Here is an 18,258-nt window from a genome sequence, read left to right as displayed (position 1 = left end):
AATTCTTGTGCATTTGATTCTTGTTAATTTTACATCTTAATTTAGTGTTTTATTCAGATGCAGTTAGGTAACAACTTTGTGCTGTTGTGCACTGTTTTAAAAAGCATGCAGTGAATTTATTCTTAGTCAAAAGTATTTGAATGGAGATATTAAAAAAAAACATTGTAATTACAAAGGTTATCTTTAGGTGTGTCATAATGCATGAAAGCCCATCTGTTTTAGTTCAAGAGTAATTATAGACATTACAGAAATTTCCTTATTGTTTGTTTATTAAATAGAATAAACAGTTGTCGTAAATGTATTTACTTTACAGTTAAAACCATTAGTTTATTATATTGTCCAGTAGCAAACAGATGCTCTCTAATAAGCCAATATTAAAATAATGTAGATTCATTACTATTATATGCTGGTGTGACAATGAAGTTTCTTGTTAATGTAAGCCTTGCGCTTTTATTATTGTTAGTGGATTTCACCAATGAAACAACTACAGGTAACTTATGTTCGTATGATTAATACTTTATATAAAGAAAGTCCTATTATAGGCAATACAGACAGTCTGAATCTTTGCACCGATATCTATTCATTCATTGAGGGTTCCAACTGTTCTTGCCAGAACTTTCCTTATACATGTGAGTGCCACAATTTACCTGGTGGTTGCAGACGCATACCTGGAGTTGTTCCACAATGCTACACTGATGAGGAACGATGTGACAGATACAACTATTGCGGTGATTGGACCGATGAAAAGAACTGTTCATGTACAGATGAACAGTTTGAATGTGCCTGTCATAGAAGTGTTAGTGGTTGCCAACATGATGGCAGTTTCATTACACCCTGTATAGAAAAAACGCGTCTGTGCGATTTATTCAACGACTGCGGCGATTGGAGTGACGAAGTTAATTGCTCATGTTCCCTTGAAGAGGCTCCATGTGACTGTTTTTTCAGTGACAACGGTTGTCAAAATCTCGATATATTTCCACCATGTTATTTGGTTTCAACTTATTGCGATGGTAAAAATGATTGTGGTGATTGGAGTGATGAAAAGAACTGCACCTACGATTATGAATGTGATTGTCATCAAAATAACAAACCCTGTGCTATAGAAAGTAATGGATTTTATATGAGAGAGGCTAAATGCGATGGCTATAATGATTGTGGGGATTGGAGTGACGAACTCAACTGTAGTTGCAACGCATTTCAGTGTGCGTGTAACTACAGTGGTCCTGGTACAGTCGATGGTTGCTTATACCAAGACCGTACAATCTATCGATGTTATTATTCTGAGTGGAAATGTGACAACTACAACCATTGCGGTGATTGGAGTGATGAAATAAACTGCTTGAAATGTCCACACAATATGTTTGAATGTGACAATCCATGTCAGGGTGAAAATTGCCCTCCTGTAGACTTGGAAATACCAAACTGTTATTATCCATATGATCAATGTGATGGATTTAACCGTTGTACCGATTGGAGTGACGAAAAATACTGTACCTGTTTGGATAATCAGGTAAAATGTGGTTGCCTTGGCCAGAACATCAACTGTACTTCTAACCTGGGTTGCCTTTCAAATTATGAAATACTGGATGGGGCAATCAATTGTGCTGATACCTCTGATGAGTCTTGTGAATTCAGGAAAATATTCTTGTATGGTTTTGTATGGCTCTGTAGAAACTTCTCTGCTTATGAAAAATTTGTAACTTTGAGACAACTAAGCCCTCTTACTCAACCTATATGCCACAACGTTACAACCTATTCATTGACTAGTGGTCAAAATCATGAATGGTGGTGTCACCGCATAGATACTAAGCCAGGTGTAAAATTATGGGACACTGCTCAGTGTGATAATGGACAATTTATAGAAGGTATTGCATTTTGTAGTGGAGTTACAAAATGTACTGATGGAAGTGATCAAAAAAGAAATGTTCCAGGTTTTAAATGTAAAGCCAAAGTAATCTACAAACAAAAAACAGAATCTTGTGTTTTACCTCAAATCAATCTTTATAATTCGTTGACCTATTGTGCAGATGATTCAGACAACTGTTTCATAGATGGAAAACTCAAATGTTTTAAGTGTTTAGATGGAAAGTTGTTGATATCCCCAAACCAAGTTTGCGATGGGATAGTAGATTGCTATGATTTATCTGATGAATGTTTATGTTCTGACCAAGAAGTTTGTAGCAACATTGTGGGTAATTCAAGAGAAGTGTGTCAATCGAATGAAATGTTGTGTTTTGGTGAATGCATGAATATTACACAAGTTTTGTGCAACAACACTGTAAAGTGTGGCAATATCAACACAAAATATTGTATTCCTACTCTAGACAGCCAGAGAAGTGTTACTACCATAACATGTAAAGTTGGCAGCATCAATGTAACAGCAAATAAATGTGATGGAATACCTGAATGCTGGAATCGTGAAGATGAATGTGTGGATTGTGCAGTTAAGTCACATTTCTGTGATGTTGACATTGCTTGCCACCAGGATATGTTGCTAAATGAGTTTTTATATTGTGATGGAAAAGAAAAGCCTCAGGGATTGGGTAAATATGGTTGGAAATGTGAACATGGTTTTGATGAAGTTAATTGCTCCAAGCGATTTTATTGCAAAAACGGAAATGACATCAGTATTAGTGCAAGCAAACTCTGCGATGGTTTAATCAACTGTAATGATGGCTCTGATGAACTTGAGTCATTATGTTATGATTCTCGATTTTATTGCAACAACGGTGTTCCGTTATCAGTTGGTATAAAGAAAGTAGAAGATGGTATTAAAGACTGCACTGATGGAAGTGATGAATGTCCACCAAAGAGCAATGTAAATGCAATGTTCTCATCATCTCTTGAAATGGTTTCCAATTCCTTGCTAAAGGCAACATTTTGGATCATGGGAATAGTTGCTTTGATTGGAAATACAATGGTTTTTATAAGCTCTGTTATATGCCTAATAAAAAGTAAAACTCCAATTGGAACTGCAAGTCATTGGTTTGTTTTAAATCTGTCATTTTCGGATTTTCTCATGAGTGTCTATCTCATTTCAATATCAATCAAAGGCGTAATGTTTTCTGGTAGGTATTGTTACAATGATTTAGAATGGAGGAGCAGCACTCTCTGCTCATTCTTAGGAGCTTTAATGATTTTATCAACTGAAGCATCTGCTTTGATTATGACAGCAATGACTACCTTTCGTTTGTTATCTGTGATAGATCCAATACGAATTCAGAATGTTAGTTGGAAAAGCTACTGCCTGCCAGCTTTTCTATCTTGGTTTATTGCAGTTCTTCTTGCTATAATCCCTCTTATAGCAGAGTCATCTGGGTACTTTGTTTCTTCTTTGTGGTTTCCAAATTATTTCTATTCAAAGCAGACAATGAGGAAACCCGATATCAATGAGTTGGTTGGAAGAATAGGTGAAATTACAAACACAAGTTATGCAAAGGTAAATTGGCATCAACTAAAACAAACTCTTGCTGTTAACTTTGAAAGTTTGAGCGTTAATGGAGAGTTTGGTTATTACAGTGAGACCAGCGTTTGTATGCCACGTTTATTTGTTAAAGTTGGTGATGATGCATGGGAATATTCAACAATGCTCATCTCCCTCAACTTCCTCATGTTTCTATACATGGTTGCAAGTTATGTTGTTATTTATAAGAAAGGCACAGAAATGAAAAACTCAAATGCAGAAGTAAGAAACAAACACCTTCAAAGAAGAATAAGTCGCTTGATTGTAACTGATTTTTTGTGCTGGATGCCTATCTGTGTACTCGCCTATGTTAAACTAACTGGAGTTTCTTTACATAATGTTGTTTATGTAATCAGTGCTGGTGTATTGTTACCAATTAATAGCACACTTAATCCATTGTTGTATTCTCAAACAGTTGAAAACCAAGTTAAGAGGCTTATTTCAAAGTTAAAAGAATGTACATTGCATTTTAAATCTAACTTATTTAATAATAATACTTCATAACAAAATCTATCGAATGTAATTGTGTACCTAGATATTAAACTTGTATTTTACTTTTTGTGATTTACTTCAGTATACACCATAAATATCCATAAACATTAATATCAAGGTAAAATAATATTGCAGTTATCCAGTATTTGTAAACTAGCCAACACCTTTGGCACCTATACATAAAAAAACACAATTTAAACAAAGCCTCCAAGTTGCAGTTTAACCTTGGAGCTGAATTTTTCTTCTTAATGAGCTTAATAATTTACACCAAAATTTCTGAAGCGTATCTGTCACAAATTCGAAGCACATATCTGCACGTCATGCACTGTTCTCTGTATCCCTTGGCTGTAAAATTTTGCAGTGTTTAATAGGGTGTAATGCAGCACTATCAATGGTGTACTATGAGTTTAAACTAGAAGACAATTAGTATATTGTTTATTGATGTTGGCATATGTTCAAAATATATATGATTTTTGCAACAAATTGCTCTTGGGTTTGATGTGCATTCTTTGGTAGTTTGTGTTTAACTTTGGCCATGGTAACCACTTACTTGGGTGTGTAGAGCAATCATGAATAAATGTTGAAGTGCCTGCGTGCCGTGCACATGCTTCACTGCATTTGCTGCTCATGCTAGTCGGATCCTGTACAGATTCCCTCTCTATCATTATGTGACTGTGCTCTGCATGCTCCTCCTTTAAAGTAAGCAAACATCATAGTTACACTTAACTATGCAAGTATGTTTATCTATTACAGTTCTCAAACCAGTTACATTCATTGTCAGTTAAAAAAATTAAGCCTTATATTTTTAGTATCTTTAACTAAGGTTAGTTCCCACTATGTTTCTTTAAAATGCGTTGACATCTTTAGGTCACACATCGACACATAATTTTATTTATCTGTTCTAAAGTTTAAGTGTTTTGTATATGCAAATGATTAATATGCTCCTCCGCAGTTACCTCTGAAATTGTATAGTTCAAATTCTGTGGTGAAAAGAGAATGTTCAGTTGATCATGGTTAAAAGGGCAACTCTGAAATGTTAAAACTGTTTTGACACTTGCCATAATGTTTGTTATATCTCGACCAAGTATATTTAAAATCTACATTGAATTAGTATGACAAATTATAAAATAAATCTATTACAAATATTTAAACATTTATTAATATAATTACTTTTATTACCTGTCGTCTTTTAAAACACATATCTTCAAATTGTTGTAACGTAACACATTTGTTTGTCAAGTCTGTTGACCACCTTTGGTTTCCCCTTTTTAGAAAACAAATATTATCTAAGTATACAAGGAATTTTGTGTTTTTTTTTAAAGATTAAATTGTCATTGTTTCTGAAGTATTTCGTGCAGTGTGTGTACTAAATAACAGGCTTTGTAATGAAAAGGCTGTGTTTTAGAAAGATATCAATGTAAATTGGTGTAAATAAAAAAGGCTTAAACAATTTTTAACTAATCACCTTTTACCTGCATTTTGCTACTATGTTTAAGCAATCAGGGTGGATTGGGTAATAATCAGGCGCTCTGCAGTGGAAATGACAGACTGAGTATTTTCGGTAACCAGAATTTGTACATATGCCTTTTGTAAGCATTTTGGTTGGCAAGGGGCAATAAAAGGCTGTAAACAAAAATAAATTGTTTTTATAAAAAAGTTATATAAAATCTGTTTTACTCTTCTGTCTATCTTTTTATCTCTATCGAATGTATTATCGTTTTACTTAGATTAAACATCGCAATATGTACAAAACTTTAATAAACAATAAATATTAGAATTTAATAATTGTTTCAATTGTTTTGACTGGCAGGAAGTTTAGCAACATGTTTTAAATACGTTGTTTTATTTATACCTTCATAGTCAATATGAAAAGAACCATCAACCCCATCTCTAATAATTTGGATGAATTTGTACGGTGGTTTTACTGGAACCGTTATGTCGTGGTTACTGGCGTTCACTGTTTGGATAGTTCGGTATTTTTCTCGCGCAAATCTCTTAACGTTAATCTGGAGATTTTAAACAGAAGTGGATTAGTATGTTTATGTTTTAATGCAGGGGTTCCCAAACCGCGGCCCGTGGGCCATCTGCGGCCTGCAGGAACCAAATAAATGACCCTCAGAAGACTTCAAAATTACAGATTGCATACGTTCACAAATAAACATATTACTTTAAAAAATCGTCTAAAAATGTTTTATTGATTTCTGCAATATTTTACATTGTCTTTGTTACGTCACAAAAATAATTATGACTGTCACAGCATCAGCCAACCTTATACGCTTGTTACTCTGGTATAGGGGTTATACCGCGACATGATTCAACAAAAATACTGTGAAACTTTGTCTTTTACTCCGCAAGTACGTAGTTTAATCTGTTCTAGAAGCCATGTTTATTATCAGCATATGTGTCGAACTTCCTGACCTAACTAACAGTATTTGTTAAAACCAAATTTTGGCCAATACAAGCCGCGTCGCCAATATAGCAAGGAAAACCTTGCCCGACGCATAATTATAATTTCACATATTGGCCCGCGAAAGTTTGGGAACCCTTGTTTTAATGTAACATAATTTTATGTGTCTCATTAAATATGGTAGTTGATATTGCATAAAATTTAAACGGAAACTTACGGCAAAAATGATCATGGCAAGTTGTGTATTAAATTAAATTTGTCCAATTAAAGACACATGAAGCACTGAAGGCACCTTGCGCATTGTTTTTGTCTTAATGCTTTTAATAGCAAATGTAGAAAAGTGAAACTATACTCTACCAGTTTATACACCAATTAGGTAAAAGGTTTACTTCACAAACGTCAGATTTATTTGGTTTCATTTTTCTAAGAATTTAAACAACACACGCATTACATAGGTACATACTTGAACACTGCTGTGCCTTAGTTGAACATGCGAGAAACTTAATTTGATTGATTGCTTCTTAGACAACCTGAACCACCATTTATAAGATTCATCACAAACTGATTCCTCTTCCTCTGTTTCTGGAAACTCAATTTCACCCTTGGGTGGAAAACGACGTTCTGCACACCGATTTATTCTTGCTGTAAACATAAAACAATTGAGTAAAATAATAATATAATATAAAAACACTGTTTTAAACATGTTTAAAATACTTCTTTTTTGACTTCATAATTCTATTTTGGGGATATAATTATACTAAAACTAGTTTATTAAAAAAATTATAAAAAATTATTTCAGAAATAAACAACTAGTTTTAAGTATCTTAAACTGATTGATATAAGTTAAGCCAAATCTTTTAATTATCGGTCACATAAATTAGTAATATCCAAATTGAAACTTCCATTCTCACCCGCTAAAGTTATGGCAAATGCCAAGAAAAGAAATGTTGCTTGTATAACTGTTTGCATTTTTAAAGGTTTGCAAAGGCACTTAAACTGAAATATCCAAATACACAACTTATTTAATGTAAATGACTAAATAGTAAATACAACGTTAACTCGATAAACTGTAAAATATAAAGAGGACAATATAAATAAACGTGGAGCGTATTTTTACTAAACTTCAAATTGAATATACATGTTCAAACATACACATTTAAAATAAGGTCTAATATATGGTTTATCATTAAAGACAAAATATAAGAAATCTAAAATGCAACAGAAATGTTCGCAACGCCATATAATAAACCTCACATCCTTCGACAAAAAATTGCAGCTGTGTGTTAGCACCCACCACTTTAAATACATGTCTGGTTTCAATGTGGTTTAACTTAACCCATCCTTTTTCTTTTTTCTCCAATCAACGTTTGACACATTTCCTGGAAAAGATTATAAGTTAGCGGTCTCTCACATTCGAATTCTAAATCCAGTTTCAGCAGAACTGTTTTAACTCTTTCAAAACAATGTTTTTTTACCAGTTATTTATACATAAGATTTAGCATGTGAATTTAATAATTCCTTAAAGATTCCTTAAAAACTTTATTTTATTCCTTAGTTCATGTGCGAAATGTAAATTTTAGAACCAATTTTTAAATTGTACAGATTTTACCCATAATTGAAATATCCCTAATCCCAAAATTGTAACTTTCAAGATAACCTCTAATTATGTCTGGATGGTTAAACGCTGCTATTATGCCTTAGGGCGCTGTGATATAAAATGGACTCTGTGTTGTTTGTCTCTGCACTGTGAGGTCACAGAGTGCTGTTAGGATTAGAAAACTTAGGTTTTAACATTTATGTGGTTAAAAAGCGACATTAATATCAAGATGGTAATTGGAAGCTGATAAGAAGGATTATAATTATAGTTTGGTTCTCAAATCAATACATTATAGTTTAGTTCTCCAATTAAATATGGAACACTCTCTGTAATGTCTTGTATTGCATCATTTTATTATTTTGAATTAAGCAGTGGGATTTAAATGCTAAACTTTAAATTGCACCGACAAAAATAAACACTATAAATGTCTAAATAATGCTGGGAGATGCAGTTTCAATTGAACAGTGTAAAGTTCAAGAATTTACTGTTGGTTATCATAGTAATTCAAGCAATTGCATTCCTGTCTTATTATAGACTTGCACCTAAAAATGTTACTTCTAAACCAGTGGTATATATGGCAGGAGAAACTTTAGATTACAGGCAAGAAAAAAATCTATATTAATTTTATAAATAAAATTTGTATTTTGCTTAACAAGTTTTAAAGTGATTTACAATTACTATTAACTTTGCCCAAATGTTGATTTTACAACTTTTAAAGTTCATAAATGGTTACTACTGCAATTTCTATTTTTTGTTGCATAAATAAACAAAGTATTTTGTAATGACATTCAATACGCTAAGCAATGTCATTACATTTATGCCAAAACAACAATTTTATTTATTTTGGTCATTCTGCATTGTGACTTTGCATTTTTCCCAAGCTTTCTATCTTGTAAAGCTTGTCAATAAAGCGATTATTTTATAATTGATAGGTTACATATACTTAAGGTGTTTTTATAGAAGTTGTATTTGAGTGGCAATTAAACCATTGTTTAGTCATATAGGTTAGTGAATCATGCAATACCCAACTTTTTTATCTTGTAATGCTTGTCAATAAAGCGATTATTTTATAATTGGTAGGTTACATATACTTGAGGTGTTTTTATAAAAGTTGTATTTGAGTGGCAATTAAACCATTGTTTAGTCATATAGTTGGTGAATCATGTAATAACTAACTATTACTTTTTCAGTGGTGAATACAGAATTGTGCAATTTTACAAGTATCAAGGTGTAAGCCTTGAATATCGGTTTTATGTAAGTATGTTTGTTTTTACCACTCTTGTGTTGTTATACATAATTTAGTTGTAAAATTGGACTTCTTAAAAATAAACTAAACTTATTGCCTTTAGACTTATTAAATATATATAATAATGTTATTTGTGATGCCAAAAAAAAATATTTTCTTTAAATATTTTTTTCGAAAGGAAATGTTAATATTATTTGCAGGATGTTTCTCTCGCAACACAATGTTCCGTAAACCATCTTCACCACTTGGTAGAGCTGTTGGACAGATGGGACGGGCCGGTTTCATGTTCAGTGTTCGTTCCTAATCAGGTAGTATCTGAAGTTTATGACAAGTTTATTCTCGAACCAAAAGTTATACCAAGGCTGTCCGATTCTGTAGGCCTACAAGATGAATGTATGTATGAATGTAACTTACTTTACCACTGGGTTGGAGCAACTGCCGTTAAGTGTCTTGCTCAAGGACACATACGCCCACAGTGGTAGCAGCGACGAGCCTTGAACCCATTACCTAATGGTTACAGGCAGGCGCGCTAACCACTACGCCACGGCGCTCAACAAATGCATTAGCCCAATCCACTCCAGGTTTAATTGTAATTCCCAAACATGCAATTTTATGAGTTGTGTTTTTATCTGCATTACTGTACAATTTGAAATAAACATTGGTAACTGGGGTTTAGCCATACCTGTTAAATTTATTGTTAAAATGCACATGTTAGAAACATCAAGCCTTACATCTGTGATTCTCCTGTTATTGGGAAATTGCTTCAACAATAACTATGGCTCTAGATTTTTGTAATTTAACTTTTGTTTCACAGGATGCTAGTTTTGCAGATGATGCAATTAAAAGATTACGTCAATGTTTTCCTAAAATTAATCGACACGTTTCATTTCATCTTGTTTATCCTTCAACACATATTGCAGATCTCAGTTTGGTATGTTTGCAACTTAAATGTAGTTATATTTATTATATATGTGAAAATGTTTGTATACAGTTGACACTTGTGTGTACTGAATATTAATTTATTACAAGTTGTAATTAAATTTACAAATTGTAGTTTAATTTGCAAATTGTTAAAATTGAAAAGATTTTTTAAACTTATGTCTCATAATTTTTGTTTTTAAGTTTATACCTGTATGTGCTTCTGGAAGTTTCTAGATTTTATCCTTAGATGAAATATTTATTTGTAAATTAATCACCAAACTGTAACAGGTGGGAACTTGGTTGGAGCTGTCTTGTTCAGAACTTCTTGTCAGACTTGAAAATTTTGGTTACCAGAATTATGATGTGGCTGGAATCTCTTTCCCCCACAATGCATTGCGAAACGCAGCTCGTAGTGGAGTTCTGACACAGTATGTTCTTTTGGTTGGTAAGTTAATAATTTATTATATTAGTAGTTGTTAATTATTTTTAGTCATGATATGCTTTAAATGTGCTTGCACCAAGAAGATCGTGTTGTTTTTATAAAATGAAAAGTAAATTTATATTACAGATTTTTCGCCCAATGGGAATGTATTTAAATGACCAATTTCTCCTTTAAATGTATTTAATGATTTCCAGATATTGATGTGATGCCAAATGTTGGTTTGAGAAATCAGTTTATTGAATTTGCTAACCGTAACTCACTCTTCAATACTTCTGTGATGGATCTAACAGCTTATGTTGTTCCTGTATTTGAAGTTCTCGCTGGCTTGGAATTTCCAAAAGACAAAAAACAACTCTTAAATGGGGTACGAAAGTAGTTTAACCAACTTCTGATAGGGCACTGCAGGGCTCTGTCATGTAATGAACAAAACACAACATACTCATAGTCTGGTGCCATTAATTAGTAATTTGACGTTTCCATAGTTACAGAAGGGCACCACCTTAAATGCTCAACTCTTATATTATTGATAGCTTATAATGCCTCTCTGGCCTAAATCTTTCATAGCATGTCGCACTGTAGGATCTCTCACCCCCATAGACTAGCATAGAGACACAGCAATCTTCTAAGGCCTATTCCATTGCCAGTCATAAAGTGAATTAGCATACAAATTATTAACTTGTAAATGACTTTAATACTTGTCCATCTGTTTTTGCAACTAATTTTTACTGGTCAGGTTGAAAATGGTTCCGTTCGGCCTTTTCATAACGAAACTTGCTGGTGGTGTCATAAAACTGAAGACTTTGACAGGTGGAAGTCATTTCCACAGGTAACAAACTTTTGGTGTCTAATTTATATTTTATCAAGGTAAGGTCCTGTGGTAAGGCATAGGGACCTGCAATCTTGCTAGTAATAGCAGTACAAATTTTCTCTTGATTTTCTGTTTTTGATATTCTGTTCTGGTTTCTGCTTCTTCCTATTTTTATGATAAGTTTATTGGTTTAATTCACTCACAAAGTCCCATAAAAAGCTTTAAGGTTTTGGTAATTTGTAACATATGCACTTTATAATCTCGTGTAACTGAGCTGACAATGTTAGCCTTGTGCTTGGTTTTTACATTCAAGCTGTTGAAAGTGGTAGTTAGCATCTGCTGTGGTAATTTCCCACCTGTGCTATGACCTGTTAACCACATTCTGTGTGCCAGTGACATCATTGAGATTTTTTGATAATTATATTCCATTGGTAGATGGAAAACCTCGTTTTTAAATGTGCAGTTACTGCAACTGCAAGGCAATGTATTCTCTATCTGTGTTTTACCAGTTAAAAAATAAATGTCTTAACAATTGAAAATATTTACACTAACGTTATTGAATATTTTGTAACTTTTTTCTCAGGGTGAAAATCTCAATGTAGCATTCATAGCAGAATGGGACAAAAGCTGGGAGCCATTCTACATAGCTCGACGTGATGTGCCTATGTTTGACGAACGATTTAAACAATATGGCTTTGACAGAATTCAACAGGTAGTGTAAATTTTAGAGTAGAATAAATCAGAAATTTAGGAAAACTCTTGAATCTTCTGACCTGCTTTATTCTGTAAATGTTGCAACCAGTGAGACCAGTTTCAAAGACTATGCACCCAGCAGTCACTGTTTGCTTTGAATTTGCAAAAATGCGGCACATTTAGGTGTGTATTGTTTAAAAACGAGGTATGATGCAATTTTAGGTAAAATTGCCTCAAAATCCTTTCAGATTATAATTTATTTTCTACATTGTTTTTTGTTTTATTTTTTCCACTGATGAAATTGCAGTCTCAAATTACATATATTATCATGAGTTTATCAATTGTATTAGTTTGTGGTAGTTCAAGCTACTTCAAGGTTTAAAACGTGATTCTTAATCCTATTACCAAGTCATGATACACTTAGAAAAGAATGTGGTTTGTTTTGGGTCTTGCACATAAGAAGATTAAGTTTGGTTTTATTTAAGGTCAAGCTGTCTCTTGTTTTTTGTATTTATTACATTTGGTGAAGCACAAGTTTTCACTGACTTATCCCTAGCCTAATTGCTCTGACATTTCATCTTATGTTTTTTGCCTGTATTTGGCTAAACTAACACTTTGTAGTTCTACTGCAGAAGTGGTGCCAAAATATATTTTGAATCTCAATAATAAACATCATATTTAAAATTATCAAAGAGAAAGGAAATAACGACAAACACAGTTAACAATATAATAGGGTAAAATATATATAAAGTAGAGGCTTAAAGATTTGGACATTAAAACCAACAAAAACTTTTGACAAAGTTGCTAAAATTTGGACAAGCTTTTGGCAAAAAAAACAGCAATACAGTTATTTTATCTTGTTGCTTAATTAGCATTGATTCGATATTTTTTTAGATTTGTGAAATGTATGTGGCTGGTTACAGCTTCTCTGTGTTGGACAATGCATTTCTTACCCATCATGGTTGGAAAACTGCTGGTGGATTCTACGCAAAGAAAGATTCTGACAACGCACAAAACTGGATTTTATTTAACTACCACTTCAAGGCAAGTAATTTAAATATTTTTTCTTTTAGATTGTTAGGCTTCTGTGACAAATTTCTCATCAGAAAGTTCATTCACATGAATTTCATGAAACAATGGGCTGCTTATGTTGCTTGGCAAAAACCTTCAAAACTAGTTAAAACCAGTTTAAACTGGAATTCACTAAGAACTTAATCCTTGCCAAAAACTTAATCCTAAAGCATCTATCCTGCGGCAATGTTTTTTTAAACTTCATTTGTCATTGAGCACGTAAGGCCCTGGTTTAGTGCACGTATATATTAATGTGTTGTCTCATATTTCAAGATGACTTAGTTTGTTATTCGTTTTGCTCACAACCAACGAAGATCATACTAATTGTTCTGCTGTTGATATAGCATTAAAACCTGTTGTCAAAACACAATAATAACTCAGTTAAAAAGCCTAACAGTTAAACCCAACGAACAGTAACTTATGGGGGCCCAACCTGGTCAAAATACAACACAATTTGCAATTTCATTTTATTGTTAATTATTGCAATTTCATTTTATTGTTAATTTAAATTACTTATTTTCTGCAGGACAATCTTTTAACAAAGTATTCAACGAATAGAACCTGTTCACCCATTAAACCATGGATTCCAAAAAATAAAAGGTTGGTTTATTATTAATTTGACTTGACGGACAGACTGGCACCCAGTAAGAGCAAATGAGCATACATTGGTTAACGTTACGATTACATTATGTCATACCATTACATGATCCGTTTCTATTTCGTCGCAAAAGGTGGTTACGCAAAATGACGCACAGTTTTGGTACGACGCACGAAACACACGTAATTTAGTTCTGGCTACAGTGCATGCGTAAGATCGGGATAGATAAATTTACCGATGTTTTAGGAAATTCTCCCAAGCCTTAGCGTAGCGTTCGACGAAAACAGGTTTTGCTTGTGATGTGTTTGCCAGCGTGTTGTTGAATGAACAACGTTGCTATGACGGTGGGTTAACGTCCACATATAACTGGTTTCTTGGAACCAACGCTTTGGATGACGAAATGATTGTAGCAGCTACTGCTATGATGTATGCGGCCTGTTGTCAACTGTTCTTCTTAAATCTGTTGACAACTCATTAGTATTGACACATCTTTGTTTGGGGTATACCCAAATATAATACTATGATAGCTGTTTTACCAAAGGCAGGCATCCCTAGAATTACGCGGATTTGTATTTGCTTTCCTCTGAATGGTCCGTACACGCGCATAAGTTCGTGGCTATTTCATTAGAGAAAGACTTTATTTTATTTTGTGTATATACATTATTAGGTAGAAACTACTGTAATTGCACAAACCACTTGTGATATGTCATATGTGCATCAAATGTTTCTTCATTTAATAGTTGGTCAGTTGTTATATATACTTTTTATGCTTAACTTTCTTTCGCAGAGGTGCGCTTGTGGGTGGCCAAGGTTTTGTTAAAAGTCGATTCAATCCGAGGCGTCAGTTGGAATAGGAAAACTGCTAAAGTTTCAACTTACTAATATGTATACTATATATCTACTGCTTAAGCTAATACCATTTTCAGTTTAAATGAAGTAAATTACAATCATATCAAAATCACTGTAACGAATTTTCTTCAAGGGTTGCAGCATATTGAGAAATATTTTTTGAAACGTTTTGTTTTAAGTTTTTAGTTGTGGCCGTGCAGCATTCAATAAAATTACTGCGAATCGCATGAATGTATATTTTTAATTGATTTAAATTAAGAGATTAAAGAATAAATGTGCGGGGGTTGGCTAATTTTTAAGTATATATCGCGAGTTCACGTTCCGCAGCCTCGAGACGCCGTTCCTGGTCCAATACACACGCTATCCGACTCCATAAAGCAATTACTCATCGATGTAAGACATTGTACGGCACATCTCAGTTTATTGTACGAGGTTAATGAGCGACATCGACTTTAAAAGACAAAGTGATACAGCAGGGTATTACTAGCCCCGTACTGCCTAGCAGTACAGAAAAGTGCAAGGTTTATATAACGAAAAACACGTGTCACAAAACATAAAACGCGTCGTTTGGCATGTGGCAGTTGACCGCCTGGCATACACAAATTCGGGTAATTGTTAGAATAACAAGATTAGAATAACGGGAGAATAGGTTTTACGTAGGCAGAGCAACTGCATTCAAATCCCATCATATATACTTTTGTTTTCGCTTTACGGCGTTGCATTAAATTCAATCTTTATGCATTGGTTGTAAATTTAGCTATCTTTATGTCATTAAATCTGTGCCCAGAGCACAGTCAACCGCAACAAATGCGAGAATTGAGGCACGTGGAAAATATCAATGAACAGGAACAACTGTTCGACGGAAAAGGATTTATATGACCGCTTACGCGCTTAGTTATACAGTACCAAAGCTAAAACACACACAGGGCAACCGAGAAACGTGGGAATTTAAATCCACCACGTCAAACATTTTGATTAACCGGCGTATCCCGCTTATCGTTGATTCCCCGGGCATGTAAAACGTCGTCCTTACAACACGTTGCAACCATAGTATACTGAAGTGATAGTACGCTAACGAGACCACGTGACCACTTTTCACGCATGAGTGCACAGTTGCACTTCGCCCGACAGTTCAGCCAGACAGTGCAGTATAACAGTGCAAGGCAGAGTCCGTATATAAGCATTTTTATATGTTTATATACGGAAAAGGATCGCGAAAATTGTTGTATAATGTACAGTGACACATTTTTAATAGTTTAGCGAATTTGACTGATCGTTTGCGTAAAGAAATTACATTTGTAGCCAGATTGGAAATAATCATCATAGAGTAGCATATATACAATGGCCTCTGCTTAAACGAAAGTTTTCTGGACGACCTATTTGCTGATTCACTAACCACAGGTAGCACCAGATATAAGAACTTTACAAGTAAAAATCTCAGAACTTATGCATTGAGTTCTGATCTGGCAGATATTCAACCCACTGTAATTATTGAAGATTTCGGAAACAATTCTAATGCAATTCACTGCGTTGTAGCAGATGGATTAAACATCAATAGAGTATTTTTTAAACTTGTAAGTTCAACTGGGGGCATGGATTACGATTCTGTTCTGGTTGCCCCAAATCCCTTTTCAGAAGAACGGCCTATATTTCTTTGTTCGATCCACCACACTTGCTTAAGGTGAACTACTTTTTTTCTTATTTCTAATTTTTAATATTCAAATATTTTTTTGCAGACTGTCAGAAATTCACTCTGTTCATCGGGTTTTACTGGTACTCGGTTGATGAATTATAAAGGCATGGATATTTTATGGCAACATTGACCAGCTATACGAACAAGAACAATCAACCATGTTGTTATTTCGAACCCGTTTAACAAAGGCACATATTCATCTAAATCCTTTCTCCAAGGTAGATATTTAATAACGTGCAATTTCCATTTGTGTGACTAATGGTGTTTTAAACTTGCACCTTCTATATTGTACTTGGAGTTTTAAAAACAAGTTTATTATCTTTTAAGGTGAATCTTAAGCTGGCGAAAGATATCTTCAGTTTACAGGTGGCAAAAAACTTGGATTCTGTCCAGGGAGCTGAAGGTACAGCAATGTTTGTGGCTCATGTTACTGAGTAAGTTACAGTAAATTTACAAATTTCCTGTAACTTACTCAGTTTACAAATTTTACAGTAATTTTCCCAAATTCTTAAAATAAACATCAATTATGAATGTGAAACAAAACGATATATCAAAGTACCCTTTTTCTGTCAAATATTTTTATATTAATTAGAATGTTTTTATTTAGCGCGAAATGGGCAGACGAATGCAAGACCCAGATATACATCAGTTTGGATATTCTGTTGCACACTCTACCCAAAGAAAAGTTATCAAAAAAATTAAAGGTGGGAACACCACATTCGGAACCAAAAATATGTGGACCACTGTATGTGATGCTCCGATGCCCAGAAGAAAAAAGTTGTAACTTTTTTCTTTTACCGTTTTTTTTATTCTATAATCCTAATATTGATCTCAAGGAAGGGCCTCTGTCCTGCTTTATCAAAAAAAACCTTGAGAAATGATGTATTGGGTAGGATAGCAGGGCAGATCGACACAGTCGAGGCAAAAGGCTATTTAAATTTATGGATAACTTTTCGCTTCTTAAACTGTATACACATGATAAGCATAAGCTGAATAATAAATAAAACATTTATACAGCACTAACTGATCGCACCCAGAGCAAAACTCTTTTTTAAAGGTCGGTATTATAATAAAATTTTCGAAATACAGTTCAAACAAGAATAATAAAAGGGCAGGAAAAGAACAAAGAAAAAATAAAGCAATGTGTTAAAATAAAATATAAGCGTTCATATATTTACAAATGTGTGCCGGGAAAACGACAGTCGTTATAACACAGGTGTTCTGTTTCATACACCTCGTGACCATTCTCGATAATTGTGTTATTTATAATTTTATATGCTCCTGTTTAGTTAAAAATACTACATTAACTGCTGTCCTCTTCATCCCTATCACCATGTTATAACACAGGTGTTCTGTTTCATACACCTCGTGACCATTCTCGATAATTGTGTTATTTATAATTTTATATGCTCCTGTTTAGTTAAAAATACTACATTAACTGCTGTCCTCTTCATCCCTATCACCATGTATATCCAGCAAATGATCGATAAATATTTTCATAAATGTTGTTTCCCATATTTTATGAAACACTGCATTAAAATCAATTTCCCTTGGATTTTTGTGTGTTTTCTTCACAGCAAGAATGTAGATTTGCTGGAGCACATACAGGTAGTCTGCATATGGGCATTTCAGCAGTCCAGGCACTTTCTCCATCATGTCAATAATTGCATTAGAATTGTTTCCGAAATCTTCAATAATTACAGTGGGTTGAATATCTGCCAGATCAGAACTCAATGCATAAGTTCTGAGATTTTTACTTGTAAAGTTCTTATATCTGGTGCTACCTGTGGTTAGTGAATCAGCAAATAGGTCGTCCAGAAAACTTTCGTTTAAGCAGAGGCCATTGTATATATGCTACTCTATGATGATTATTTCCAATCTGGCTACAAATGTAATTTCTTTACGCAAACGATCAGTCAAATTCGCTAAACTATTAAAAATGTGTCACTGTACATTATACAACAATTTTCGCGATCCT

General features: G+C 33.8%; 3 protein-coding genes across 5 annotated transcripts; 2 read left to right on the top strand and 1 right to left on the bottom strand.

Moving 5' to 3' along the window:
* The first annotated feature begins 58 nt into the window (after window positions 1–58).
* LOC149728631 (uncharacterized) lies at window positions 59–8,508 on the top strand. Its single transcript, XM_089888748.1, has one exon. The coding sequence runs from the start codon at window positions 476–478 to the stop codon at window positions 3,965–3,967; it is 3,492 nt and encodes a 1,163-aa protein (XP_089744874.1). The 5' UTR covers window positions 59–475; the 3' UTR covers window positions 3,968–8,508.
* LOC149728632 (uncharacterized) lies at window positions 3,856–7,734 on the bottom strand. Its single transcript, XM_089888764.1, has 9 exons — window positions 7,617–7,734; window positions 7,274–7,358; window positions 6,826–7,004; window positions 5,808–5,961; window positions 5,428–5,578; window positions 5,135–5,219; window positions 4,912–4,983; window positions 4,506–4,647; window positions 3,856–4,300 (listed from the first exon to the last, which is right to left on the bottom strand). The coding sequence occupies exons 1-9, from the start codon at window positions 7,668–7,670 to the stop codon at window positions 4,218–4,220; spliced, it is 1,005 nt and encodes a 334-aa protein (XP_089744890.1). The 5' UTR covers window positions 7,671–7,734; the 3' UTR covers window positions 3,856–4,217.
* Window positions 8,397–17,835, top strand: LOC149728630 (beta-1,4-glucuronyltransferase 1-like). Of its 3 annotated transcripts, none has more exons than XM_089888759.1 (14): window positions 8,397–8,559; window positions 9,150–9,213; window positions 9,406–9,513; window positions 10,020–10,136; window positions 10,415–10,571; window positions 10,763–10,932; window positions 11,302–11,394; window positions 11,960–12,088; window positions 12,964–13,113; window positions 13,667–13,740; window positions 14,526–15,988; window positions 16,324–16,498; window positions 16,608–16,683; window positions 16,888–17,835. In XM_089888759.1, exons 1-11 carry the CDS (start codon window positions 8,405–8,407, stop codon window positions 14,590–14,592), a joined length of 1,284 nt encoding a protein of 427 aa, XP_089744885.1. In that variant the 5' UTR covers window positions 8,397–8,404; the 3' UTR covers window positions 14,593–15,988; window positions 16,324–16,498; window positions 16,608–16,683; window positions 16,888–17,835. The 3 variants fall into 3 exon arrangements, with proteins under 3 accessions (XP_089744885.1, XP_089744884.1, XP_089744886.1); XM_089888758.1 differs by having other exon boundaries at window positions 14,526–16,268; XM_089888760.1 differs by lacking the exons at window positions 14,526–15,988; window positions 16,324–16,498; window positions 16,608–16,683; window positions 16,888–17,835 and adding an exon at window positions 13,985–14,340.
* Window positions 17,836–18,258: the final 423 nt, after the last annotated feature.

Source organism: Ciona robusta, chromosome 11 (assembly GCF_009617815.1).
Source record: "Ciona robusta chromosome 11, ASM961781v2".
Taxonomy (NCBI): domain Eukaryota; kingdom Metazoa; phylum Chordata; class Ascidiacea; order Phlebobranchia; family Cionidae; genus Ciona; species Ciona robusta.
Note: the sequence above shows the minus strand (reverse complement) of the source record. Positions and strands in the feature narration are given on the sequence as shown.

Bases quoted from the DNA above. Each gene is read 5' to 3' on its own strand.
- LOC149728631 (XM_089888748.1), top strand. From the start codon at position 476: ATGAAACAACTACAGGTAACTTATGTTCGTATGATTAATACTTTATAT.
- LOC149728630 (XM_089888759.1), top strand. From the start codon at position 8,405: ATGCAGTTTCAATTGAACAGTGTAAAGTTCAAGAATTTACTGTTGGTT. The intron at 10,137-10,414 runs GTATGTTTGCAA...AAACTGTAACAG, and splicing joins ATATTGCAGATCTCAGTTTG to GTGGGAACTTGGTTGGAGCT. The intron at 12,089-12,963 runs GTAGTGTAAATT...ATATTTTTTTAG, and splicing joins GCTTTGACAGAATTCAACAG to ATTTGTGAAATGTATGTGGC.
- LOC149728632 (XM_089888764.1), bottom strand. From the start codon at position 7,670: ATGTATTTAAAGTGGTGGGTGCTAACACACAGCTGCAATTTTTTGTCG. The intron at 7,005-7,273 runs GTGAGAATGGAA...TTATGTTTACAG, and splicing joins ATTTGCCATAACTTTAGCGG to CAAGAATAAATCGGTGTGCA. The intron at 4,648-4,911 runs GTAACTGCGGAG...CTTACTTTAAAG, and splicing joins TGAACTATACAATTTCAGAG to GAGGAGCATGCAGAGCACAG.